At 37.2% G+C, this 24,705-nt stretch overlaps 6 protein-coding genes across 8 annotated transcripts; 1 reads left to right on the top strand and 5 right to left on the bottom strand.

Annotated features, from left to right (window-relative positions):
- Positions 1 to 566: 566 nt before the first annotated feature.
- On the bottom strand, positions 567 to 3,857 carry LOC111447945 (macro domain-containing protein VPA0103). Its single transcript, XM_023087353.1, has 7 exons — positions 3,519 to 3,857; positions 2,518 to 2,566; positions 2,331 to 2,433; positions 2,173 to 2,268; positions 2,016 to 2,090; positions 1,697 to 1,766; positions 567 to 873 (listed from the first exon to the last, which is right to left on the bottom strand). The coding sequence occupies exons 1-7, from the start codon at positions 3,786 to 3,788 to the stop codon at positions 799 to 801; spliced, it is 738 nt and encodes a 245-aa protein (XP_022943121.1). The 5' UTR covers positions 3,789 to 3,857; the 3' UTR covers positions 567 to 798.
- Positions 3,858 to 4,217: 360 nt separating this feature from the next.
- LOC111447944 (expansin-A8-like) lies at positions 4,218 to 5,982 on the bottom strand. Its single transcript, XM_023087352.1, has 3 exons — positions 5,787 to 5,982; positions 5,067 to 5,379; positions 4,218 to 4,900 (listed from the first exon to the last, which is right to left on the bottom strand). The coding sequence occupies exons 1-3, from the start codon at positions 5,917 to 5,919 to the stop codon at positions 4,597 to 4,599; spliced, it is 750 nt and encodes a 249-aa protein (XP_022943120.1). The 5' UTR covers positions 5,920 to 5,982; the 3' UTR covers positions 4,218 to 4,596.
- A 3,440-nt stretch (positions 5,983 to 9,422) lies between these two features.
- On the bottom strand, positions 9,423 to 12,916 carry LOC111447943 (bZIP transcription factor 18-like). Of its 2 annotated transcripts, XM_023087350.1 has the most exons (5): positions 12,196 to 12,916; positions 11,144 to 11,276; positions 10,767 to 10,851; positions 10,047 to 10,423; positions 9,423 to 9,734 (listed from the first exon to the last, which is right to left on the bottom strand). In XM_023087350.1, the coding sequence occupies exons 1-4, from the start codon at positions 12,633 to 12,635 to the stop codon at positions 10,059 to 10,061; spliced, it is 1,023 nt and encodes a 340-aa protein (XP_022943118.1). In that variant the 5' UTR covers positions 12,636 to 12,916; the 3' UTR covers positions 9,423 to 9,734; positions 10,047 to 10,058. The 2 variants fall into 2 exon arrangements, with proteins under 2 accessions (XP_022943118.1, XP_022943119.1); XM_023087351.1 differs by lacking the exon at positions 9,423 to 9,734 and having other exon boundaries at positions 9,785 to 10,423.
- A 424-nt stretch (positions 12,917 to 13,340) lies between these two features.
- LOC111447946 (probable chalcone--flavonone isomerase 3) lies at positions 13,341 to 16,137 on the bottom strand. The gene is made up of 5 exons (XM_023087354.1): positions 15,914 to 16,137; positions 15,590 to 15,673; positions 14,888 to 15,043; positions 13,729 to 13,955; positions 13,341 to 13,647 (listed from the first exon to the last, which is right to left on the bottom strand). Coding segments are annotated over exons 1-5 (630 nt in total). The 5' UTR covers positions 15,915 to 16,137; the 3' UTR covers positions 13,341 to 13,485.
- A 1,388-nt stretch (positions 16,138 to 17,525) lies between these two features.
- On the top strand, positions 17,526 to 20,982 carry LOC111447537. Its single transcript, XM_023086759.1, has 7 exons — positions 17,526 to 17,927; positions 18,030 to 18,132; positions 18,294 to 19,442; positions 19,540 to 19,602; positions 19,671 to 19,891; positions 20,034 to 20,152; positions 20,612 to 20,982. The coding sequence occupies exons 1-7, from the start codon at positions 17,859 to 17,861 to the stop codon at positions 20,718 to 20,720; spliced, it is 1,833 nt and encodes a 610-aa protein (XP_022942527.1). The 5' UTR covers positions 17,526 to 17,858; the 3' UTR covers positions 20,721 to 20,982.
- A 423-nt stretch (positions 20,983 to 21,405) lies between these two features.
- LOC111447538 (U-box domain-containing protein 62) lies at positions 21,406 to 24,576 on the bottom strand. Of its 2 annotated transcripts, none has more exons than XM_023086760.1 (8): positions 23,883 to 24,575; positions 23,505 to 23,763; positions 23,232 to 23,313; positions 22,542 to 22,599; positions 22,326 to 22,414; positions 22,097 to 22,192; positions 21,948 to 22,018; positions 21,406 to 21,777 (listed from the first exon to the last, which is right to left on the bottom strand). In XM_023086760.1, the coding sequence occupies exons 1-8, from the start codon at positions 24,382 to 24,384 to the stop codon at positions 21,654 to 21,656; spliced, it is 1,281 nt and encodes a 426-aa protein (XP_022942528.1). In that variant the 5' UTR covers positions 24,385 to 24,575; the 3' UTR covers positions 21,406 to 21,653. The 2 variants fall into 2 exon arrangements, with proteins under 2 accessions (XP_022942528.1, XP_022942529.1); XM_023086761.1 differs by lacking the exon at positions 21,406 to 21,777 and adding an exon at positions 21,784 to 21,880 and having other exon boundaries at positions 21,916 to 22,018; positions 23,883 to 24,576.
- Positions 24,577 to 24,705: the final 129 nt, after the last annotated feature.

Here is a 24,705-nt window from a genome sequence, read left to right as displayed (position 1 = left end):
AACTAATGTAAATAATTTGGCGTATTTGTTTTATGGGCATAGATATAAAAATTTTAAATTTTAATGCCCAAAATAACCAACGTTTATGTTTAAATATATAAGATATTTAGTACATGGGATTAAATGTTTGTGTTTTTTTCTAAACTAAAATTAAATAATAACATACAAAATATTAAAATAGCATTTTTAATTGTAAATAATAATATTGTGAGTTTTTAAAAGTAAAAACAAACATCTAAAAAATCATTACAAAAAAACTCACAAAAACGTCTAAGTATCATCGACCACATGCCTTTTATAATTTATGATAAAGAAAAATAAATTTGTAACTAAGTCAGAATATACACATACATAGGATTAAATCTAATTGTTTATGTCACATTAATTTTAAAAAATAAAATTTAGAAAAAAACAATTTTATACCGTTCGGATCCTTGTACGTAGTCTGATGTAGATTCAACATAATGTAGCTTACAGTTTTATACGGTTGAATAACATAATGTAGCTTACAGTTTTATACGGTTGAATGATTGTCTGATCAAGAAAGCATTTCCAAGCATTAAACATAGAAAAGCTATAAGAGGTGGATTGATTGAGACGAGTCGAGGATGCACTTATACAACTCTTACCATTTGAGAAAGGAGCCAACGTTTATTCTAATAACCCCTTTAAGAGTGTTTGATAAGAAAGCATGACTGAGTTCAGATGAAAGCAACACAAAGACTTTATATGTCCAAGGTGAATCATTGGTTGATTGATTGATACCATTACCATTCCAAGGCAGACTGCACTATATAGTTAGTTCTTGAGCAGTTCATTTGCCTTCTCCAACCAAACATTGTAAATATCAGAAGAATAAAGGACAAAGTGTACCTGCAAATAATGTAACAGCACGTCAATGCAAATAATGGAATTCCCATTGCTTTAAAAAAGCCAAGTGTGTTGTTCAGTTGTAGAGCACGTCATTGCAATCCGAGAGACAATCCATAATCCATCAATATTGTGAGATCCCACGTCAGTTGGAAAAGGAAACAAAATATTTTTTATAAGAATGTGAAAATCTCTCCCTATCAGACGCGTTTTAAAAACCATAAGGGGAAGCTTGAAAGTGAAAGCCTAAAAATGACGATATCTGCTAGAAGTGGACTTGAGCTGTTATTTGTATGACCCTTCCACATCTTTACAAACGACAAGAGAATCGCATCCAAGACTTGTTGACCGAATTTCAAAGCATTTTCTCAAAGAACTTGGTCCAGTCGCTTAATGGGGCACGGTCTAGTTTTCATTGTCAAAAAAGTTCCCAAACTCAAAAGGGTCCTCTCGAGGTTACTAGTAGTCAGCAACCTATGATGTCTCATCTTATTGACCACTCTCTGTTAGAAAGAGTGCCACCGAGCTTCAAAAGTGGCTCGAGTAAAGCTAAGAAAGTCTCAAACACTTGAAAGAATGGGCAGAAAGCAGATCAGCATGCAATAGAAGAAGGAACTATAAGAAAACCCATTGACAGGACAGTGCCCCCAAAGATGATCGATCTCCTAGGGCTAACCGAAAACTTCCCAATCAAAGATAAGAGGTCGACGCTAAAGAGGACCGTGATGGAATAATCTAAACATGTCAAAAATACTTTAGGAACATATTCACATACTGTAACAAAAACAAGGATACATTCCCTAAGTACCATAGAACAATGCCTTACCTCTTTCAAGCCATTGGAAAACTCTTTAACGGTTGATAAGGCTATTGTGGCAGCTTCATCAAAAGGATATCTGCAAGTGTATAATAAAAATCACTAAACAAATATTTTCAAGAGGAATCTGGATCAATCAAATCATTAACCAACTAATCTTTTATAGTAGAAAAATGGTATAAACAAACACACACACAAACCCATGCCATTAGAAAACTAAATCAAGAGGAACCTGATCAATCAATTAGGGAACTACTGATTTTTTATAATTAAAAAACGGTATAAAGCTAACGAATGCTGAAATTTCTAAATCAATATCATAACTTACCGATATACACCACAGGATATGGCGGGAAAGGCAATATATTGAATGTTATTCTCCTTTGCCACAGCCAAGGAATTTCTAAATCAATATGGCAATAAAAATGGATAAGTCCTGAATGGTAAATCAAAATGAAAAGGAAGTGCAATTACATAACAAGAACCTATATGCGCTTCTCAATAAGGCCTGGGGGTTACTACTGGCGTTGTAGATGGGTCCAACGGTATGGATTACATGAGATGCTGGCAACCGAAAACCTCTGCATTTGAAGATCACATTAGCATCTACAAACAAAACTAATGGTCGTGATCAGTTACGTACGGAGTAATCCTTGCTTCTCCAGTTGGACAGCGGATTCCAGGTTGGACTTCTTGGACAGAATAACATGCTTGCACGAGATCAGGTCCAGCAGCATTATGTATCGCTACAAAACGATGAGGAAAGAATATTCAAGATGGCAAGTTCGTGTAACAAGTTATAAAACTAAAACACAGTTGAAACTCCATACCTCCATCAGCACCACCACCTCCAAGCATTACTTCATTAGCTGGATTAACCTAAATAAGATTTAAGCCAAAGAAACCGAAGTTTAATAGATTTCATGGGACTGGAAACTCTGAAAAACAAGAAAATACAGGACAAAACATATGGATCTTTCTTACGGATATAGAAAAATTAGTAATAGTTTTGTAATTTTTAAGTTTGAGTTTGTTAGTGTAACGGCCCAAGCTCACCGCTAACAGACATTGTCCTTTTTGGGCTTTCCCTTTCGAGCTTTCCCTCAAGCTTTTTAAAACGCGTATGCTAGGGAGAGATTTCCACACCCTTATAAAGAATGTTTCGTTCTCTTCCCCAACTGATGTGAGATCTCACAGTTAATTTACTTAGTAAGTGGGGTTAAATCTTCTATACATATAGATTTCGTCTACGAACTGAATATGCGAAATGTGAACCAAATCCTGCCCGACCTTAAACCCCTCAATCACCATCCACTCTTTTCTCCACACCTGACAACACGAATCTGCTTAGTTCATCAACCACCAAGAGGAAAAGAAAAGGTCACCTTGCCTTAAACCCACAAGGTAGTTCATTACTTTGATAACCTACTTCTTTATCTTCTTTCTTGGAGCAATGGTTTAGCTTATAATGCAACCACTTTTTGGAGTCAAAAAATATATATATTGGGGAAGCAATTCCTACAGCATCTACCTAAATCTATACAAGTCCCCAATCATTGATGATTCTAGATACCTCCAGGTCGCGAAGCATAGCAATGGGGAAGCAATTCCTACAGCATCTACCCATTTCTTACTTAACTACAAACTTAAAGCGATTCATCAAAAACAAACCATTCCATCATTTGAACAAAAGATGGTTCTGATCATTACTCAAAAACACAGGAGCTTTCAACCGATTACTTCCCACCACCCTTTCCAGTAAGCAAATAAGTATAAACCCTAAATAAAAACAGCCGATTCTGAGCAAAAATAGAAAGATAGAGTCACCGACAATGGCATCAGAAGAACCATCGATGAACCACTTTGTGATGTCACCCTTCTGAATAACGCAGGCGGTTGAGGGAGATACTTTGAAGCGAACCACTCCACTGCCCGATCCATTCGACATTGCCATGGCCAAGATTTTGGCTGTTGATCGTCGGAGAGGAAGCGAAAACGAGAGATTTGAAGAGACGGTGAAGGACTGCAATTGCGACGGCGACACCCGGCGGAAAATCGAGCTGCCCAATGCTACACTGTTCCGCCAAACCGTGCTTGTCATCAGACCGTGCGCCAGGGTGAAATAGAACCTCACGGAACTCCCAATTTTTTTCCCAATTACAATTCTTTTTAGAACACTTTTTCTCACAATTTAGTTGAATTATATTTTAATTTAGTATAAATTACTAAAATATCCTCACATTATTTTCTTTTCTTCTCTTCGTACTCGCTCGCTACCCACCATCCACAAACGTCTTTTGCCATCGGCAGCCATTGGATTTCGTTGTCGCCCACCGAAGACCACCGCCACCATATTTGGTAACCACTATTAGCCACGACCTCCTCAATCGTTGTCATGTCATCCACTACTGGTAACCATTTCGTACAACTACCTATAATGGTGACTGATCATAATATTTTTAGATTTTATAGTTGTCTTTTATAATAGAGAACTCACGAGAAGATCGAAATATGCCGATTACAACAACAATAATCATTATCATTATATGTATCATATCATATCATATATAAATTTGAAAGCCGAGCGGGTGCCAGATTATAACACCACAGCAACAAAGGTGCCATTATTATGGCCATTTTCAAACACAACTCCCTACTTAATCCCTCCCTATCTCTACCATCATCATCCCCACCACTCTCCCAACACCTCTTTAGAAGAACACCACACAATCAAGCTAAAAAAAAAATGAAAAAAAAAAACACCAAATCCAAAGTTCTTTCTTTTTCAATAAAAACTTGAAAAAGAAAGCGAAATTCTCCGACTTTCGATCCTTGATCTTCGATCTCGTTCTCGTTGTTTGTGTTTGTGTGTTTGTTTTTGAAGTAGTAGTTATAATAGTGGTTGGTGTTTAAAATTGAGGGCCTTCATAGGTCCGACCGAACTGCCAATTGGACGGGACGAGATTATAGGCTGTGAGAGTGCGGCCATCGCTGAGGGTGACCTGAAAGGAGAGGCCTTGACCATTGAGGTAGTTGTTGCTTTGCCAGTTTTGGCCCCAATTTCTAGACATCGCTTGCCATCCAGTTCGAGACCCCTTTATCGACACGGCGTGGACGTCGCCAGCACCACCCACGTTCGTGATCAAAACAAGGTTGAAGTAGGAGTGACCGTTAATTGTGAACCTCACCCCACCTTTCTTCATGCATGGCACTCTGTTGAAAAAGTTAGTCATTCAATTTTAGTTCGTAACAAGTTAGTCCTTACACATTAAATTTTTTTTTAACTTTTAATAACTTAAATTATTTATCTTTTATGGAAATTTAAATTCAACTGTTAAAACGCTGGTAAAGGTAGAAAAGGGGTCGGGGAAAAATTTACCTCCGAAAGGAGACGGGGACAATTCCGGCGCGGTATTGAGCGATCTGAAGGAAGGCAGGCTCAGCCATGTCGAAGTGCTGGAGAGGAGGGTTGCACCAGCCGCCGTTGTTGTTGGGGAGGGCAAAGTTGGGGGGGCAGAAGTTGGTGGCGGTGACCCTAATGGTTCCGGGCAGGCACCATTTGGGATCATTTGTGCAAGTCATTTCGAAGCAAGCCCCACAGCTGAGGCCGTTGTTGAACAGCGCGGTGCTTAGCGCCACCGTGTTGGTGCCATACCCTTGGCTGTACAAGTTCCCATACCCACAAGCTCCACCTACATTTAATTATCATTCTCATAATCTCGCTACAACCGCTTATTTTAATCTAACCACGTTTCTAATATAATATTACTATGTTTTTAGAGTCAATTTTTTTTACTAGTAGTAAAAAAATTCTTATTACACTAGTAGTTCAGTTTAAAAATTGAAAATGTCTATTTTCTCCGTTACAGATTACCGACTCTATTCCACTCGTAAAAATAAGTATTTCTACCTACCTGGTCGACGGTTCGTTAAAATTTTGAAAGATGGTTTAATTCGACTCACTAAAGAATATCCAAACACAAAGACAAAAAGGGAAACATTTTAAACTAGTAAGAAACAACTCGAAGCAAACCATGTCCTTCCATAGTTAAAAACGTACTAAACCATTTACGTGGGTTTTAAGTATACAGAGACATACCCATAGTACCAGACGCGTCACCGCCACCGTAAAAGGTGGCATGGCCGCTCTGCCAGCCGCCGTAGTCGGCAACGGTGGAGCGGAGGAAGAGGAAGAAGAGAGGAAGGAGGGAAAATGGCGAGTAAAAGGCCATAGGGTTGGTTTAAAAGTGTAGTGAAAAGTGGGGTTTGTGGGTTAGAAGGAAAGAAGAGGAGATTTATAGAGAAGGATTGGGGAAGAGGCCATGAAAGAGAAGAGATTGTGAGTGATTTAGGAGAGGGTTCGTAAGAGCACATGCCAATGTTTGGGATAAGCTCTCAAAGCTGCTAACAAACTTAGGCCCCACTCGCACATGCTCCTTTCTTCTTACAAACAAATTGGAAAGACGATGATCATGAGACCTCTATTCTTAAAGCTTTTCATTATCGGGCTTCTACTTCCTTGTTTAGGACCATTCAGTAACATTAGGTATTATCATTAACGAATTTGTCGACACCAATCATTGGTGTAATCTTTTAATTAAAACATTTAATGTGTCAGATTAAGCGTAAACTTATGACACTGATAGTGAAAAAAAAAGTGTAGGTTAGCCTCACTTTGGTCAGTTAAGTAAACTGTTGAAAGCTCGTACATCAAACAAGTTGTAGTATATCTTGAACTCTTGGTTTTGAGTTCAATAACGAGTAAAGTTGTCAATCCAAACCTTATTTTTTTAGTTTAAAGTGTCTATGAGACGGGTGGAGACGGGAAACCTTTTTTCTAGCTACCTATTTCAATTATCATCATTGAAAAAAAAAATTATTCATTTTTCATGGAGATTTCTCGCTAGAAATTGAGGATATCATACTCCCTCAAGAATTTTTTTTTTCTTGTTTTATTTATATATATATATATAAAGTAATACAATGTAATAAATCAACTGATATTTCATAAAATATAATATAATATTCTACTCGCATCATTTATTTAAATATATATATTATAACATAGTCTTTGATACTTAATATATATATATAGGGTGGGGTTAGAATTGGGGTGGGATCGAGAATAGGGAATATAATCTCTATCTTCAGCCTGGTTTAGGTAATGAAGAAAATCTTTCTTTGCTCTCTCCCTCATTCCTCATTTAAACTTGAATTTTCTGTCCGGTTATGGGTGGGTCCTGCGCGAGAGATAAGTAGATATTTATATTCTTAGTCGATGATTTATACTGAGTTGAATTATTCTCAATCTAATTTTTCAATTTATTCGACATGCTCGATATCTTTCTACATACTATGATCATGCTACCTACTTTTGTCTTTAATTGTTTTAAGAGTAAATACTATTTTCACAAATCGGTTATTTTATTAAGTTTAATTTAGGTGAACTCTTACTCCAGTTTTTTTTTTTTTTTTATAAAACTCATTTCGTACCTAGATTAAATAAACAAAAAAAACAGATAATAACTAATAAATAAATAAAAGGTCATATGTATGTGTCGGTTACCATGAAATAAAAACATGTTGGGTTTGGTACTTCTTAAAGATTAAAATAAATTTTGGTAACAATTAAAAAATAATAAAAATAATAAAAAAAAAATAGAAATTTTATTGACACCGACCTTATTTTAAACTTTATGCAAAACCTTGGACTAGCAATTTCTCTAAGTCGGTGTGATCTGTTGCAAGAACAGCGGATGATATAGGGAAGTAGCCTAAGCCTTTACATATGGTTTTTTTTTTTTATAGAAGTGGAGGATATCGACATTACACCAAGTTTAATTTCAAAAACTCACTTTAAGAGCTTTACGTTGTGATTGAACAAAGAAAGAGGAGTCTAATGGGAAGGAGCCAGATTTAGGGTTCAAGTTATGTATGGCTAGCACACAACCTACCGGCTTCTTACCCAAAAGTTATCGAAGTAGAATTTGGAAATGTGACGGAGTTCTAGTGAGTCACCCAATTATCTCCCGCAGCAACAAGTCATTTATGACTGACCCACATATGTATCGTAGTTTGTTCAAGCACGGAGTCACTCTACTCATATATATGATGATACTATACACCGACTCTAACAACAATGAGTTGTTTATGACTGGTTTGAACGGGGTACTAGCTAGGTGTTAGGTTGTTTGTGTTCTTTTTTCTTATTGGAGACAATAATTTAATTTGTCATTTGTTTTGAAATGTCTCACTAAGATTTTTCTTGCAACAAAATCTTTGACCGACTCTTTATGAACTTTTGTTATGGTTTTTGCTGTTTATTTAATTTATGTCCGTTTCAGAGGAATACGTACCGATTTGAACTAGAAATCTTCTCCAAAAACGAGTTTAAGATAGTTAACACGAGCATATTTTAATTCGTTAATGCATACGTCATCGACCAAAAAAATTCAGAACTTTACAAAATTTTAAATCACAATATTTGAAGAATGAACTTAATATTGATAATTAATTCGGCACTTAAAATATTATTTAGTCGATTATAACATATGATTCCGGATTAACGTCCAATCAGTCCATGGTTGATAGATCTGCACGTTGTAACAAAGAGAGTGAAGAGATGTGTTGGATGTGACCCTTCACCAAAATAGATTGATCGATGAATTCAATGAAATCTTATAACGATATATTGTTTCAACGATATGTCCTAAACCAGATCCATACAAATAAGATTTATTCAGTCTTCAAACGTTCTAAACTTTTAGAACAAATATCAGTTTTTACCTATAAGTTTGACCACGTAAAATTTTGACTTGTTCGGTAATCAACCTTAAATTTCGTTGACATTGTTAATAAAGAAAAACGTTGACCTAATATGTTTATTACCTCGAGCAATTGTCGGCTAATAGTACTATTGTTACTGTCACGTTGAGATATAGCATTCGTATAATTTATCTTAAAATAAAGAGAGAAACGTTGAAAAAGGAAAAGACGTTAAAAGAACACGTAGACATAAGTTCGAAAATGAATGAATAAATGAATGAAAAGGAAGGAAGTGGTGTCCAAATTGTACAGAAATGTTAATAAGTAATTAAATGCGAGACACCAAATCATAGAGCAACGTATGAATACGACTGTTTGGCAAACATCCATTTATGGTGTTCCAGAATGCTCTTTTCATAATCTTTTACCAAAACAATTAAATTGTTTTATACAAAATGGTAGAAATTTATAGCAAAATAAAGAATATCTAAACGTTCAAGCAGATATTGTTTGTTTTGGTTCGTTATGTATCACCGTCAACTTCACGAGTTTAAAACGTGTCTATTAGGGAGAGATTTCTACACCCTTGTAAGGAATGATTAAGATCTCACAGTCTACTCCCTTGAGGGGCCAACGTCCTCGTTGACATGACTAGCTTTGATACCATTTGTAACAGTTCAAGTCCACTGTTACTTCATGATTTTAATACGCATCTATTAGGGAGAGGTTTTCAGACTCTTGTAGAGAATAATTCGTTCCCTTCTCCAACCGATGTGGGATCTCATGATCCACCCCTCTTGGTGGCCTAGCGTCCTCGCTAGCACACCGTCCGATAACTGGTTTTTGTACCATTTGTAACAGCTCAAGTCCATCACTAGCAGATATTGTCCGCTTTGACCCGTTACATATCGCCGTTAACTTCACGGTTTTAAAGTGCGTCTACTAAGAATAAATTTCCACCCCCATAAACACATTCAAAGTTAGTATATTTATTCAGAAGTTATCTCCAACTCACTCTTAGAACCGTCACAGTCTGAGAAAATTGGTGATTAATACAATGGGCCTAAGGAGAAGCAGCCACAAATGACAGTCACATGAGCTTTTCCCTAAGATGCAGATTCAAGGGGTGTTGGATTGCAGCCCTACCATGTGGCCTTTAATGGCATACCCACAAGGGGCCCCATGAGCCTTGAAATGTGGACAATTTACTTATTTTGGTAGCCCCACCTACCTGTATATACAACACTCATACAAGGATCACAAATAACCTCTTCTGCTGAGTCTGTACAAAAAAAAGATGCAAATGAACAACAGAGAGCATTGAAGACAAAATCATCATAATCATCATTGTTGTTTTAGCTTCCATTCAGAGAAGAAAAAAGAACCCAAAATGGTCAATTCTCAGGATCTTTGAGTATTCAAACAAATCTATAGCTGCAGCTAGGGACCAAGCTATGAGTTTGAATAATAAAGAATGAACAGAAGAACAAGAATTTTCCTTTGCCAGAAAGATCAATGTTTATGGATGACATGAAATGGGATTATGAACAGAATGACATACAAATTTGGAGAAAAATTATGAACAAGAAGCCACCTTTTTACTGGGTTAAAATGTGCTGCTACTTTCACTGACGGATATGGAGGAGCCTTCTGGCTTTATTTCCGTGCCTCTGCTATCGATATCGATATCGAGACCCTGCAATCGGCTAATAGGATCCTGTTGAAGAATTTGTATCAAGGCATGTGGCTGATGGGATGCAACAAACAGAGCCTGATTCGGATACGGTAGACTCGAATGGAACGGATGAATTTGGGGCAGGTCGTGTTGCCCAGGTTGTGGTTGGTGTGAAAAGCAAGATTGGGGAAATGAAACTTGAGGCATACCGAAGTTATACGAATCTGTAGGTGTTATTACTTCTCCGGTCGCGATCTTGAACCGTTCGAATTCCTTTTTCAAAGCTTCATTTAGAGCTGTATATTAAGAAAAATAAGGAAAGTATCACTATAATGCACAATAAAAGCTGGTCCAAAGGCAAGACTTTCTCCTGCAACCAAGGGTGAAGATGAAGTATCAGGGAGACCAAATTAATGAGCAAATATTGATATCAGCTCTTCAATTCAAACATTTATTCAAGATCATCAAAATCTGGATAAGGCAGCATCTAAGTAGGTGAATTTAAAACAGACCCTACTTGAACACGCAACAGTTTTGAATATAGAAAGTGGATATCACATTATTCATGGATATCTAAAAGCTAAACAACGAGGTTCAGGTCAACATTAACACATTGACAGGGTATATGTGGATGCATACCGTCGCGTAAACGTGCTTGCTGTTCCATAGCTTGTAAATGAAGTTTGAGCTCAGAGTTTTCGGTTGAAAGCTCGTTCGTATCTCTCTGGTAGGAAAAACATGAAGAAAAGATGAAATGGTGAAAGGAAAAGATTTTCATTTCCTTTAGCAACAAAAGCTTCAATTCAACAAAGATAGAACAAACAACTAATGGGTTCGTTTAGCAAATCAATTACACGTCTTACTAAAAAAAGCTAAGAAATCTCATTGCAAGGGGCGTCTAGTGTTCCTAATGAACTGCAGAAGCAAATTTTATGTGTACTTTCAAAGTCTAGAGGTATGTAATATGACCCTTGATCATTGTAAGAGCCTAAAATGAGGTTGGTGAAAATTTTAACCTGGTACAATGTGAGCTGTGCAGAAAGAGTTGTTGCTTCGGTCTTGAGCCTTTGAACTTTTCTCTCAAGTTCGATTATGTAGCGAGCTTTCCTCTCTTTTGACCGAGCAGCAGACTGTCTGTTCGCTAAAATCCTGCAAATGAAGTACTAAATGTTAGGAATCACGAACCTCACAATGGTATGATATTGTCCACTTTGAGCATAAGCTCTCATGGCTTTGCTTTTGGTTTCCCCAAAATGCCTCGTACCAATGGAGATAGTACTCTTTACTAATAAACCCATGATCGTCTTCTTAATTAGTCAATGGGGCTCCCTCCCAACAATCCTCCCCTTGAACTAGAGCCTCCCCTGAGGCCTATGAGCCCTCGAACAACCTCCCCTTAATCAAGGCTCGATTCCTTCACTAGAGCCCTCACTTAAAGGGTGACAAAGTACGCCCTTTATTCCCTACTTGAGTCACTTTTGACTACACTTTCTAACCTCACAACTTCTTTATTCGACACTTTGGATTCTATTGACATGATTAATTTATGAGCATGACTCTGATACCATGTTAAGAATAACGACTCTCCACAAAGGTATGATATTGTCCACTTTAAGCATAAGCTCTCATGACTTTGCTTTTTGTTTCCCCAAAAGGCCTCGTACCAATGGAGATAGTACTCCTTACTCATAAACTCATGATCATTCTCTTAATTAGCAACGTGGGACTCCCTCCCAACAATCCTTCCCTCGAACAAAGTACACCAAAGAGCCTCCCCGAGGCCTATGGAGCCTTCGAACACTAAAGACAGATAAAACCAGTTGCAAATATTTTAACAGACTAGAAACAGGAAAATACCACACAGACAGCTGCATTAGCAGGTATTCAAGCTTAAAATTTCCTAGCAGAATTCTGATTAAGAAAAAACAAAGCATCCTAAGGGGAAAAACATTCACTAATTCGATCTTCCAGCCATGAATCAGAAGCCCAATCGACAAGCAACACATTCAAGAATGCGAGTAAATAAGCACATTGCCATTGCAGAAGCTAATGGAAAACAGTACAAAACCTCTTGGCACGCTTAGGATCAATTGTCCACAACTCAGCAAGCTTATCAGGATCCATGGCCTTCTTAGCCTCAATAGACTCCATAATGCAAGACCCATCAGCAGAATTGCTATGGCGGTGCTTGGGACGGGAGATTTTCTCCCCTTCGACATTCTCCGCCGCAGCACCACCAGGCGCTTCAGGATTGGACGAAGACGAAGACCCATTGTCGATTTTGGATCCGATCTTATCGCTGTCCATTAAGGTGCATAAGAGATCGTCGTCGAAGCCCAGATCTCCGAATCCAGAAGAAGGCCCATCGAAAGGGTCCGAGACGAGATCGAGATCGTCGGGAATCCGGAAATGGACCTCGGAATGCGCTCGACGGTGGAAGGAACCGCGAACAGGGGCGGTGGGATTGGAAGAGGAAGCCATTTGATTAGAGGAATTGAGGAATTCCATGGAGTGGAAGGCTTCCTCTTACATAATATTGTTGTTGTTCTTCGTCTTCTTCGGGAAATCAAAGTGGGTCATGTTCATCCAAATCCATGCTCGTGCTTGGTTTTTGGACGCACAGAGAACTTTTTTGATGGTTTAAAATTTTTTTATTTATAAAGAACAGACACAGAAGAACGCGGCGCCGTTGGAATTTGGAATTTGAAGAACAATTCTTGTTTTTTCTTTTCCAAAAAGGACACAAATTTAACGACTTTCCTTAAAACTTTCTATTTTATATTTAACATGTTCTTAATATATGTGATCATTATAAATATTTATAGCATGAGACGAAATCAGAGATAATAAATGTTCTTGGTTTCCATCTTTGTTACAAAGATTCTTCACAGGAATCGAGTTTTTCCACAGATATTTTTTTCATTTTTTTATAATTTTTAATTTAAAATTGGTATGAACCTTCCATGTTTCAAGATTCCTAAACATTTGTTGAACAACATGTATGTCTAAACCAATTAAGTTATATTTAGATTATCAATCTTTATCATCCGTCTAATAAATCAATCAATATTTTAAGTTCTTGTTTGTTCCATCACTTAATTAGCTCTAGTCTAACCTACCAAATAAGGATTTTTTAATTTGGAGTTATCTCAAACAAAAACAATCAAAGATCGAACGTTAACCTAAGTTATTTATAAGAAAAACTAACCTAACTCGATCGATAAACACATTATTATTATTATTGTGTACTAGAAATGTGATAGTTCTTCAAGAAGAAGGATTAGCAAAGCATAGAAAGCACCATTAATAAGCATTGAGCTAGAACTCCAAAGCTATGTAGAGGGGCAGGCAATTGGGTTCATTTAGATAACTCAATGGCAAGATTCTTAGCCAATGAAGATATGGTTGTTTGAGACGCACCTCTAGTCCCTCCCAGGTACCATTTCTTAATCATCTCAACCACATTCCCATTCTCTACTTTCATCTTCGACCCCTCTTTCTCATCGCTCAAAAACTCAATCTGCAACGAATATAAAACATACAATTTTTCAGAAACTATGTGATCCAATCTAATTGTTCGGGTTTAGTTGAAGTTTGTTACCTCAGCTATGGTCGGAGCTGATGGGAAATGGAAACTTATAACAGAATGGGAGCTCAAGTATTTGGACCGAAAGAATTCAACAACTTTTTCCAGCTGAGCTTCTTCTTCTTCCTCGTATTTGTCATCGGCAGCCAATCTATCCCTAACTGCATTCTCCAACTGCAACCCATATTGTGCCCCTTTGATCTCTTTGATCACCACAACTCTTATAGCCTTCTCCACTGGAGCTGTAACCATTCAAATTCACTCGAGCGTTTAAGGTTTAGGTTTCCCGATTCATGTTACGAGTCGAAAATAAAGAGGAGTATATGAACATAAGAAAGCAAATCAAGAACATAAAACACAACATCTTGTTTGGAATCTGCTTTCAAAATATCCTTTTAACTTTTATGAGATATTTCAAAAACAAGAACACGCACCATACAACTTTTCGAATCTTTACATAGATCAACTCATCCAGATTTCAACGCTCACGACAATCATGAGAAGTTTTGAAAACAAAAACACTCATCAAACAACTTCCCTATTTGATGAAAGTCTCACATTAGCTAATTTAGGGAATGATCATGGATTTATAATCAAAGAATACTCTCTCCATCGATGTGAGGCCTTTTGGAGAAACCCAAAACAAAGCCACGAGAGTTTATGCTCAAAGTGGACTATATCATACTATTGTGGAGAGTCGTGTTCATATAACATGGTATCAGAGCCATGCCCTAAATTAGCCATGTCAATAGAATCCCCAAACGTCGAACAAATGACTCCAAAAGTCGAGGCCCCTGGAAGGTATAGTAAAAAATGACTAAGACTCCAAAAAAAAAAGAGACGTACTTTGTTCGAGAGGAGGTGTTGGATGAAAGTCCACGTTGGCTAATTTAGAGAATGATCATGGGTTATAATCAAGGAATACTCACTCTCTCAACTAGTGTGAGATCTTTTGGGAGCAACGAAAGCTTATGCTCAAAGTGGAGCATATCATACCATTATGGAGAGTCGTGTTCATCTAACATTCTCGACTACTTGCATAGATCAACTTGTCCATTTTATTATACCAAAAACTATTGCTCGACCAACTAGCTAAATTATACTCGTTTTTTTTTGCATTACTTTTAGTATTATAATTGGTGTATATAGTTAAATAGGAAAATTAGGGAGATACCAGAAACAATGGCCTCAAAGAAGTCATCATCTTTCAGCAAGTCCTCAGCTGCGTTTCCCTTCCATTGCTTCAAATGCTCCACAATCGCAGGCTCCAGATAAACTCCAATGGCCGTGAATTTTATTTGTAGAAAGTGAATCTCGAGGTCGATAATTCCTGTAATATATCCACGAACTTCGCTATTAGTGATTTAACAGAGTCATTTTTTAAAATCTTAATGTATCTGAACTATTATTTCCATGCCTCTGTTCTAAACCTTTCTTCATCTCTCTAATTTTTTAAAAAAATGAAAAACTAAAAAATAATTAATAACAAACAAAAAAACCACAAAAGCTTGAATGGCTAAATCATGATATATCTCTATCACATCTCTTTCAAAAATATTTCACTTTTGACTTATCTATCAGTAATATTAATATATTTTTTTTATATTTATAATTAAAAATAAAATAATACTTTCAAAATTATAGAGATCACACAATTAAAGCATCGATAACCATCTCATAAGTTAAAAAGGAGTTCTAAATCCTTAATTTATATTTCTATATTCTTTTAAAATACTAATATTTTCTTAAAAGTGGTATAAATGTTTCAAAAATATTAGTGAAATATAAATTCTTTAAAAGTTTGGATAATATTATTCTCATCATATTTTGTAATATAGCGAAAAAAGATATTAAAAATGAAGAAGTATGGACTCACCATGACCCAACAGAGACAACGGCTTGTTCTTAACGATCTGGTTAGGGAAAGCAATGTCCGCTACCACTTCCACTTCACTCCCCACTGTTCACAAAATTCCAACGCCAACGCACAAATCAAAAGAAAGAAAAAGAAAATCCTAAGTTCAGATACACAAAACGCAACAAATCGATCAATCTATCGAATTCAGACAAACAAAATGCCCAAATCTAGCAGAATAGAGTCTATTTTCAAGTGAAATCGCTGCAGTTTTTCATTGAAACATTAACACAAACAGTTGAGAGGCACGAAAACGAGAACAGAAAGAAGGAGAGAAGGCCTTACTGATCGCGATCGTGATGGGAAAGGAAAACAGATGAAGAAACGAAAGGAAGTTAGTTCTTCAGCGGCAGAGCGGTAATAGGCTTGACGGTGAAGGATGTGAGATCATGGAGTTGGAATTAGACGCTATAAATAGGACTCCGTCGATGTCGATGTCGATGTCTATGCCGAGGCAGAGCAGAGTAGGTAGCGCAGAAAGGACACGGGCCGCGACTTGTTTGGTCTGGCGCTTTAATTTTGCTGCTGCTATAAAACTTTCCATTTCTATTTACTAGGATCGTCCTGAATTTATAATTAAATAATACACTCTCCATTGACACAAGGTATTTTGGGAAAGCCCAAAACAGAACTATGAGAGCTTATGATCAAGGCATAGTGGTGTTCGTCTAATACTGCTCAAGAATAGATTATTTTTATGAGGTCAGAGATGAAGAATATAATCTAATCGAACGGTTATTTTTTATTATTTATAAATAAATAAATAAAAAACAGGTATTTTTTTAGCACCAAAGCTTGAACTACAGCTATATTGAATAATTATGTGTTGCCTTGTTGGCCATGTTTGAAGCCTCAAGCTTTATAATCCAAATCCACCGCTCATTGCACCTACCCCTCTCAACTCCTTTGCTACAACCTTCTTGGCCATTATGGTTTGTTTGTTTGTTTTTTTTTTAATAATTATTATAAATAATTTGACTTAAATTATTTTATTATTTTATTTCACCCGATAATTACATGTGACACGATCTTAATTATGAGTGAGTTATAAACTCCGACTAGAATTTGTCATTTGATTTACCTGGACTATAATGAATAACTCGTTTTTTTTCCGTCTAAATCAAACTTTAATTACTTAAGTCATTGAACAGTGAACCAGGTCGATCAAATTCATTGGAATAAATACAAACAACTAACCTCAAACCTAATTATCATCGTGTTGCTACTCTTGACCTACCATTGTCTTGATGAGTTTGTTAATACTAAAAATGTTTATTTGACTCGTAGGGGTCAGTGTCTATCGAGACCCTCGAACAAGGCAAAATATTCCCGTTTATACCCATCCGACTCTTCTTCTTATTTTTTTATCCACTTCTTCGTACCATCTTAATCCTTCTCTTTTCTTTTATTAATCTCTAAAATTCCCGCCATTTTTCCTCTTTCTTCGATATCAAACTAAATAAAATACGAGGAACTACTTAATTTTTTATCCATCTAAAAAATAAATATAATAATTTTCAACACTCAAATTAGTCTATATAATCAAACTGTTATTCCTCCGTTTTTGTTTATAATTTCATATTTACTAAGAGAGAAAGAAAATAAAGAACGAAAATTATACATAAAAAATGATACGAAATAGATATATGGTTTTCATCCATATAATAATGGTAATAAATTTTTAATTTTTGTAAAAGTTTTGTTTATATACTAACCAAAAAAAATATTTCAAACGATATTTCTGATTTAAATTTTTTTTTTTTAAATTTTGGAGGATTAAAATGGACAAAAATTAAAAACATATTTGGACAGCAGGAGGAGCAAAATACAATAATTGAGAATGGAACAATTTGAAATATTGGAAAAAAAATTGAATTGGATTGAAGATATTTCAGCAAATGTTTTTGGCGATGGTGGAGTGTTTTCAAAATCCATCCCGCTCTCTTCCCATCTCCAATTCAAATCTTCACGAACTTTCATTTTCCCTTTTCTTTTTTTGTTTTTAATTTCTAAATTTCAAACTCTCTAGATCTGCTGCTCCTAAATAAACCCTAACCCACCACCTCTTCATTTAGATTCTCAAAAACTTCACACACTTGTAGATTGCGCGCCAATCTTTTCAACTCGCCCCAAAAGTGCGCTCCTTTTCTTCCTCTACTTCGAACAATCGTTGCTATTTTTTTTTATTTTTGTACCCGTTTCTCTCCCATTTCAACTGGGTTTCAAGCTTATGGATGATCGGTGCGATTCCAGAATCGATTCAGACCCCTTTTTGTCCTCGCCCGGATCGAAAACCAAGGTTGGTTCTGTTCTTAATTTACTTGTTCTACACTGTTGAACTGGATTCTTTTTGTTCTGGGATTTCGTTTATGCTTGATTGAATCGGTTTCCCCTATTTTAGAATTTAGGCGGGAAGAGAAGTAGCAGTAATTTTGAAGAACAGTGTGAGACTGATCTTAAGAGGATAAAATTGCGAGATTCTGGATCCATGTGTGGTTCTCAAGGTAGGGATTTGTGTTCTTGATGAAATCTTAGAAGTCTGGTTAGGAAATGTATGGTATTGTACACTGCCTAAATGATTTTTTGCTGATTTTATAGCCTTTTGGATTGTTCTCTTCTTTTTCATGTGAACATTGTTTCTCTTATTCTTAAATTGGCGTGGCAGGGATGAGTGTTCGTCAGGAGAATTGTTCGAAAACGTATGAAGCCAGTGACGAATGTCAGATGGTTGAAGAAGAGGGGTTCCTAGCAGTTGATGTGCCTAAGAAATTGGATGTTAATGCTTCTCCAGTCAAAATGGCTGAGGAGACTAACGTGTTCGTGGGAGCTGTTAGCCCTACCCTTAGACCACTGGATCTTAATACTGAAGTTTGTGTTGCTAAAAGTTCAGGTTCCGATAACATCGATTTGGTGGACATTTCTAGAAAACAACATGAGTTCAGGAGCAACAATGGCTCACGTGTAGCTGCAAGAGGCATTGAGTTAGATCTCAATGTAGAAGATGTTTCTAGCTCTATAAACCTGGAAATTGTTCACCCTCTCAAGAACTGCAATAGGTTGAAGTCGCAGGATTCCTCCGAATGCGCTAGCTCTACGGGTCCATTGGGAGAGAAAGATCCACTAAGAATTTGGAAGGAGATGAAGCAAAATGGATTTCTTTCGGCTTCTCATGTAAGCATACCGGCACTAAAGCAATGTGGGAGGAGAAGCAAAAACGATGCTCATAAAAAAAAGATGGAAATTGCAAAAAGAGAGAAGAAGTTGGAGCTTGCTAAGAAAGAGCAGATCGATCGGTTCACCAAGATTGCTGCTCCAAGTGGTTTGCTTACTGAACTGAATCCCGGGATTATAAACCATGTAAGAAATAGAAAACAGGTCCATTCGATTATTGAGGCAATTGTAAGGTCTGAAAAACAAGAAAACGAACGCCTAGCTAATAAGCTTCTAGCGGAAAAAAGACATGTCGCTAAGGCAGGAGCCAAAAGGGATCTTGAAAACACCAATGATCCAGAGGTAAATGTATTTGGCTCTTCTCAAGTATACGGCCCCTCAAATAATTTTTCTGCCAGTAGGCAAAAACGAGCATGCTCCTTGACAAGATCGTTGATAACGGAGCCTGAAGGTGTGGACCATGGACAAATTCTATTAGATCGAGCTATCGGCAAGAACTATACTTCACAATCGAATACTACAAAAGACAAGGAAAATCTTGCACTTGAGCCATCATCATCACATGCTGTGTCTGAGAATGCTTGTCCAGTGTCTAATGATGAAGAAGAAAATCTGACATGTATTTCATCTCTTTCTCTTAAGGGTTAGTAGCCCTTGTATTCCTTAATACTCTCTTAACTGTTAATGAAATATTTCCTGTTATATCTATATGTGGTTACATGAATGTGATTGTTATTCAGCTGCTACTGTTGCTTCTCAATGGTTGGATTTAATGCATCAGGACATCAAAGGGCGTCTTTCAGGTAACTTTCTTAGTCTTTTGTATTCTGCGTTTGGCTGTTGGGAATAAAACTGACATGTCTTTATGCAGCTCTACGACGGAGTAAAAAAAGGGTTCGAGCAGTTATTTCTACAGAGTTGCCATTCCTAATATCTAAAGAATTTCCATCTAATGAAGAGAACGATCCATATGTTGCGAAGAATTCGCTCGAAGAAACTTCAGTTGTTTCCTCTGCTGATCTACATCAAGCAAGATGGATGAAACTGTTCGATCAGATGGATAAAGCTCTTGCTGAAGAAGAGAAACAATTAGTGAGTATACTGTACGACATTGTACTGTTCGGTTGCTTTCATGTGCACGAGAATTCGATTTCAAACAAAATTTCTTTGGACAATTAATCCAATCAATAGGCTGAATATGGTATTTGCAATTGATTCTACCTTTGAACTTCAGGAATGTTGGTTGAACCAAGTAAAAGAAATGCAGATGCATTGTGATCAAGGGCTTACTCATGCTCAGTCAAGCGCAGCTTTCGGCTCACCGCAACTGGGAGAAACCCAAAATGACTCGAGGTTAGACTCCCAAGTTTAATTCCGGGTTATGTGCCTCATTACTTTTACGTGTATAGTATTCATTTGCAAATCTTTTTCATCTTTTGCTACAATCTTAATTTCAACTTAGTTGCTATGATTTCAAAAGCTTCATTAGGGTGTCTGTCTATGGTTTGGTTGAACACTTAACTGAGTGACTTCTGGCTGCATTAAAGAAAAAAGTCTCATAAATCTAATCGACATTGTTCGCTGCGCTCCACGTAGAGACATCTAGTAAACTTTAATCAAAGCATAAGGGCAGGCTATAGCAACTAAATTGAAGTCAGAGTTAAAAGAATTACTCTCGATAGGGTCCCTATCGTGTCGTTCGATGATATCCCTGCATACTTATTAAGATATCCTTGTTACACACACACCAAGCCTGTTTGAGATGGTAATCAATAGACCAGAACTGTATGCAAATGTCTTTTTTTTTTGCAGAACAAAGAAAATGAATAACACGGAGAGAGCATTAGCTGTTGGGGCAGCTGCAGCTTCCATATATTCAACTTGCAACTTTCTCTTCTCAGAGAATGTATCCTGTTTCTGATTTTTTCTTCCTTTTTTTTTTTTTCTTTTTCTTTTTTGGCTAAATTCTAGCTTTGTAAGCCTTAAATGTGCTGCCTGCTGCTGTGGTATAGTGATTAGTTTTCTCTCTCTTTTTCTCCTGAATCCTTTGAAGGCTGTTCTGAGAAGGAAAAAGAAAGTGTACTCGTTGAGTTTTTCTCTTAGAAATCAAGCATTAGTTTCACAGCCTTCAGAGACTACTGGTATTTTTTTTGGATATATACACCCATCTCCTTTTCTCTGCACTTTTCTAACTTCTTGGATGCAATTTCTATTATTCCGGAATGTTTCTTTGACTTTATGACACTCGGGTAAGGGGTAAGAGAGATACATGAATGAACCGAAATCATAACTAAGATGACTAAAAAAGGTTAAAAAAATTGGTTTTCAAGGATGGTCTTCACCCTTAGAAGCGAGGATTAAGTAACGTGATTATTGAATGTTGGAGCTATTAGGTACTAAATTTAGATTTCAAATACTAATTCGAATTCTGGGCATGAGTCGTTATATGATCGATCTATATTTCATCGCCTACCTCTTCCATTTCCCATCTCTTCTACTCTACCTATGGTTGGACATTTTCAAATTTCAACCAAAGTTCCTATTAACCCAATCAAATTCAAATTAATCTCCTAGAGATAGAAACATTCTGATCTAAAAACGCACTGTTACAATCCAAGCCTCCAAACAATGCTACTCGGGTCTCAAAATTTAGGTGAGCTCTTTACTTGAACACAATGCTACTCACATCTCAAAACTCATCCTACCTCTCCTCAAGCTCAACCATGCAAAATGTCTGTCATAACCATATTTACAGCAATCCCTTTGTGTGTATGTAAATCCAACATAATGAGCCTCTAAAAACTAGGCTCCTAATCCATCTCGAATTCAAGTTCCTATAATCTATATTGCGAGTCTAAAGCCAATTCGGTGCAACCTTCTTTGTTATCGTCTTCGATGCTGCATCATTCGGAACCCTCGCAAGCGATCGATACTGCAACTTTACACTCTCTGCATTGTCTAGTGTTTTCACCACATACCTGTAGTGTAAGAAGATGCCATTTTGTTAACTAAGATCAGGTAGCATTTGCAGAAAACAAATTTCAATCTTATTTTCGTTGCCCCATTTACTCGTTTTGGAAAGATTTGAATTCATAGCCAAATTCTCGTTTCGGAAACAAAGTAAAATGAGGAACAAAAAATGACAAACCATCCATTCAAGCACTGTGCTGTAACGACAGCCTCACGTCCCACAAAACGCTGCGGCGTCCTCTTGTTCCCCTGATCCGTTAAGGCTGTGATATTAGTTTCAACATGTTCTAATATAGGAACTAAATAAGAGTACAGTTTTATGCTCACCTTGATAATCACCCTATCTGTCACTGCAAAAGGAAACTGAACACCTCGACCTCGTGGAGTATCCATGAGAGTTGAATCACCATAACCACCTTTATCCTACATATGCAAACACTACAATGATTATTAAAAACTTGGAAGCAGTTGCAGTACGAGAATATCGTTCGCTCTGAAGCGAAAGTGCGACAAACATAAATCCACGAGTAGAACTCGCCAGGTACCAAGCAAATACCTGCTCAAACCTCTCCCTTCTCCTTTTCGGTGAGCGGTAAAATAACAGTTCTTCTTCCCGGCGGAATGCTTGGACTGCAGCTTGAAGAGCTGAAGATGAAAATATCACGACACGAAAACGAAGATCGTGAAAATGTTCATGAAAACGAGGTTCAAAGAGAATATCAATCTATTACTTCACTATTCTGAGAGTAAGTGCGGAGAAATGTGTACTCACATAAGTTTTGAGCAATAGAATCTTCAGAAACTGACTGAGAACATGAGTAACAAGATTTCTGAAAAGACATCAAGAGAAATGCAGAAACTATTTCAACCGAGGTCGACAAAATAATTGACTGATTAATATGAACAGAGCAGCCATATAGCAATGCAAATTAAGGTGCACAAGATGGGTATACATTAATACTTGCAACAGAAAGTGAGTATTCAGAATCCAAATCAAGAAAATGCATGACAAACTCACTAAGACTAAATTCTGGTTATCTAGCCAAATTACTTGAATTCCCACAGCTAAGAGACAGGTCGCCAAGTTTTACATCATGATACACTGAAAAATACAAGTTCATAAGTTCAGTCGTGACAAAACTCGAGTCCGATTATCAAAAACTGAAAAGCTATGAACTTATAGATGCCAAAATTCGAGTTCAAGCCTGCTACATATAAGGTAGTAGACTCATTTTTATAGCAAAAATTGTTATCTTCTTTAATTTTGAAATTCCTTGGAACTTTGATAGTTATATCTATATAACTCTCACGGCCCGAAAAGGGGCTCTCATGATCAGAATTCTACCCACCTAACAGTTTCAATGCATCTCTTATGTTTGAACATGATGGAAAAAATGATAGCTAACATGATGAAAAGCAATTTAAACGGCATAGATGAGCAGTGTTCTTGCCAGTAACTCACTACTCTAAGAACATGTTGTATTCCACCACTCCCAAAGGAATGCCCACACGGCAATATCATTGCATCGTCCATGAGAGCGCCCCTGATTCCAAGAAGAAGTAAATATATCACCAGAAACAACTGAGATGGATAAATAAGTGAAGAAAATATAAGAACATATCATATTTCCTTCATGAAAACACACTAGAATCAAACTGCAAGCATCAAGTTCATACTTCAACATGATTGACAGGCTGAACCAAATGAAACATAATTGAAACACTTAGAACTCACGTCACAGGGTCGGTGAGAATTGCTCTCAGAGACTCTTCAGGTTCGCTCGAAAATGAAACATCCCTTCTCCCAAAACCACATCCATTTTCTATAGCTAAATCCTTCTGCCCAGAAGTAGATCCCTCAGTGCCTTGCAAATACTGGGAATAATAAGCATTTTCAGGTTCTGCTATTGTAACCGCATTTGGATCGTTCCGAGTAGCTCCTGTGTTACAGCCTGAAGAGCCAACCAAGCCATCCTTGACCAACAGAGTTCCACCTAAAACCCATAAGAACAATTTACAGAAATTTTCAAATTGGGAGAAGATTATTCAAACAAACATTCTAAAATCATAGTTTCTATTTGGGGATTGAAAATTGGATGTACAAAGTTCTTACCAAACGATGAATGGTGCTTAAGCTTCCCATTCCCCAATTTGTTCGTCCCATTCTTCAACCCATCACTACTCTGATCGCTTATGTCTTTGTTGGTGATGTTAGGGTTAGCAGTTTTAGTGCACTTATTGACATCATCCAAAGAAGCAAGCCCCTCAACAACAACATCATCATCACCGTCATCGACTTCATCTTCATCATCGTCATCTTCATCGTCATCATCTTCCTCATCCGACCCTTTGCCACTACCAGTTCTTGCACTCTCATTACCATTCCAATTCCGGCTATGACCGAACACACTCCGGCGAAAATCTTCGCCCTGGTGAACAAAAAATCGGTCGCGGTCGACAGGTAAGAGCTTGTCGTCCATGAAACCGCAGAGCTCGCGGGTTTTGGGAGCTGGGTCGGCGACGCGACGCTGCGACGTGGTGGCGCAATTGAAGGGCATGGCATCCTCTTGGAAGACGAGGTGGGAGTTGAGCCCATTCATGTCTTCGGAGGACATCTTGTTGGGAGAAAGGCGGTCGGAATGGAATTTGAAATTGTGTGTTATGGCGAATCGGACATGGTGGGTTTTGAGGGAGTGGGATTTGTGACAGACGGAAGCTGGGAATTGGTGAAAATGGAAAAGGGGAATTGGAGAATTTCAGAGGCTGAATTTCTGGTTTTGGTCAGATCACACTGTGTTCTTCGGAACAATGGAGACAAATTTTATGAATTATAATTTTGTATTTAATTTTTAAAATTCACGCAAAATTAAAAATAACACAAAACTCAAAATTTTAAAATTCAAGATTAAATTTATAATTTGACAGCTAATTGAATA

The sequence above is a fragment of the Cucurbita moschata genome, unplaced genomic scaffold (genome assembly GCF_002738365.1).
Source record: "Cucurbita moschata cultivar Rifu unplaced genomic scaffold, Cmos_1.0 Cmo_Scf00009, whole genome shotgun sequence".
Lineage (NCBI taxonomy): Eukaryota > Viridiplantae > Streptophyta > Magnoliopsida > Cucurbitales > Cucurbitaceae > Cucurbita > Cucurbita moschata.
Note: the sequence above shows the minus strand (reverse complement) of the source record. Positions and strands in the feature narration are given on the sequence as shown.

What these genes read in the sequence shown, in the direction of transcription:
- LOC111447945 (XM_023087353.1), bottom strand. Translation starts at nt 3,788, where the DNA reads ATGACAAGCACGGTTTGGCGGAACAGTGTAGCATTGGGCAGCTCGATT. An exon ending in ATATCCTGTGGTGTATATCG is followed by an intron (nt 1,767 to 2,015) that starts GTAAGTTATGAT and finishes ATACACTTGCAG; the next exon opens with ATATCCTTTTGATGAAGCTG. An exon ending in TTTCCAATGGCTTGAAAGAG is followed by an intron (nt 874 to 1,696) that starts GTAAGGCATTGT and finishes CATTATTTGCAG; the next exon opens with GTACACTTTGTCCTTTATTC.
- LOC111447944 (XM_023087352.1), bottom strand. Translation starts at nt 5,919, where the DNA reads ATGGCCTTTTACTCGCCATTTTCCCTCCTTCCTCTCTTCTTCCTCTTC. An exon ending in TGACGCGTCTGGTACTATGG is followed by an intron (nt 5,380 to 5,786) that starts GTATGTCTCTGT and finishes AATTAAATGTAG; the next exon opens with GTGGAGCTTGTGGGTATGGG. An exon ending in GTCCCCGTCTCCTTTCGGAG is followed by an intron (nt 4,901 to 5,066) that starts GTAAATTTTTCC and finishes CTTTTTCAACAG; the next exon opens with AGTGCCATGCATGAAGAAAG.
- LOC111447943 (XM_023087350.1), bottom strand. Translation starts at nt 12,635, where the DNA reads ATGGAATTCCTCAATTCCTCTAATCAAATGGCTTCCTCTTCCAATCCC. An exon ending in CACAGCTCACATTGTACCAG is followed by an intron (nt 10,852 to 11,143) that starts GTTAAAATTTTC and finishes TTTTCCTACCAG; the next exon opens with AGAGATACGAACGAGCTTTC. An exon ending in GCAAGCACGTTTACGCGACG is followed by an intron (nt 10,424 to 10,766) that starts GTATGCATCCAC and finishes CTTAATATACAG; the next exon opens with CTCTAAATGAAGCTTTGAAA.
- LOC111447946 (XM_023087354.1), bottom strand. An exon ending in GTTGTCTCTGTTGGGTCATG is followed by an intron (nt 15,044 to 15,589) that starts GTGAGTCCATAC and finishes GATATATTACAG; the next exon opens with GAATTATCGACCTCGAGATT. An exon ending in CAGCTCCGACCATAGCTGAG is followed by an intron (nt 13,648 to 13,728) that starts GTAACAAACTTC and finishes TATTCGTTGCAG; the next exon opens with ATTGAGTTTTTGAGCGATGA.
- LOC111447537 (XM_023086759.1), top strand. Translation starts at nt 17,859, where the DNA reads ATGGATGATCGGTGCGATTCCAGAATCGATTCAGACCCCTTTTTGTCC. An exon ending in CGCCCGGATCGAAAACCAAG is followed by an intron (nt 17,928 to 18,029) that starts GTTGGTTCTGTT and finishes CCCCTATTTTAG; the next exon opens with AATTTAGGCGGGAAGAGAAG. An exon ending in CATCAAAGGGCGTCTTTCAG is followed by an intron (nt 19,603 to 19,670) that starts GTAACTTTCTTA and finishes GTCTTTATGCAG; the next exon opens with CTCTACGACGGAGTAAAAAA.
- LOC111447538 (XM_023086760.1), bottom strand. Translation starts at nt 24,384, where the DNA reads ATGTCCTCCGAAGACATGAATGGGCTCAACTCCCACCTCGTCTTCCAA. An exon ending in TAAGCACCATTCATCGTTTG is followed by an intron (nt 23,764 to 23,882) that starts GTAAGAACTTTG and finishes TATGGGTTTTAG; the next exon opens with GTGGAACTCTGTTGGTCAAG. An exon ending in TACAACATGTTCTTAGAGTA is followed by an intron (nt 22,600 to 23,231) that starts GTGAGTTACTGG and finishes ATGTCTTTTCAG; the next exon opens with AAATCTTGTTACTCATGTTC.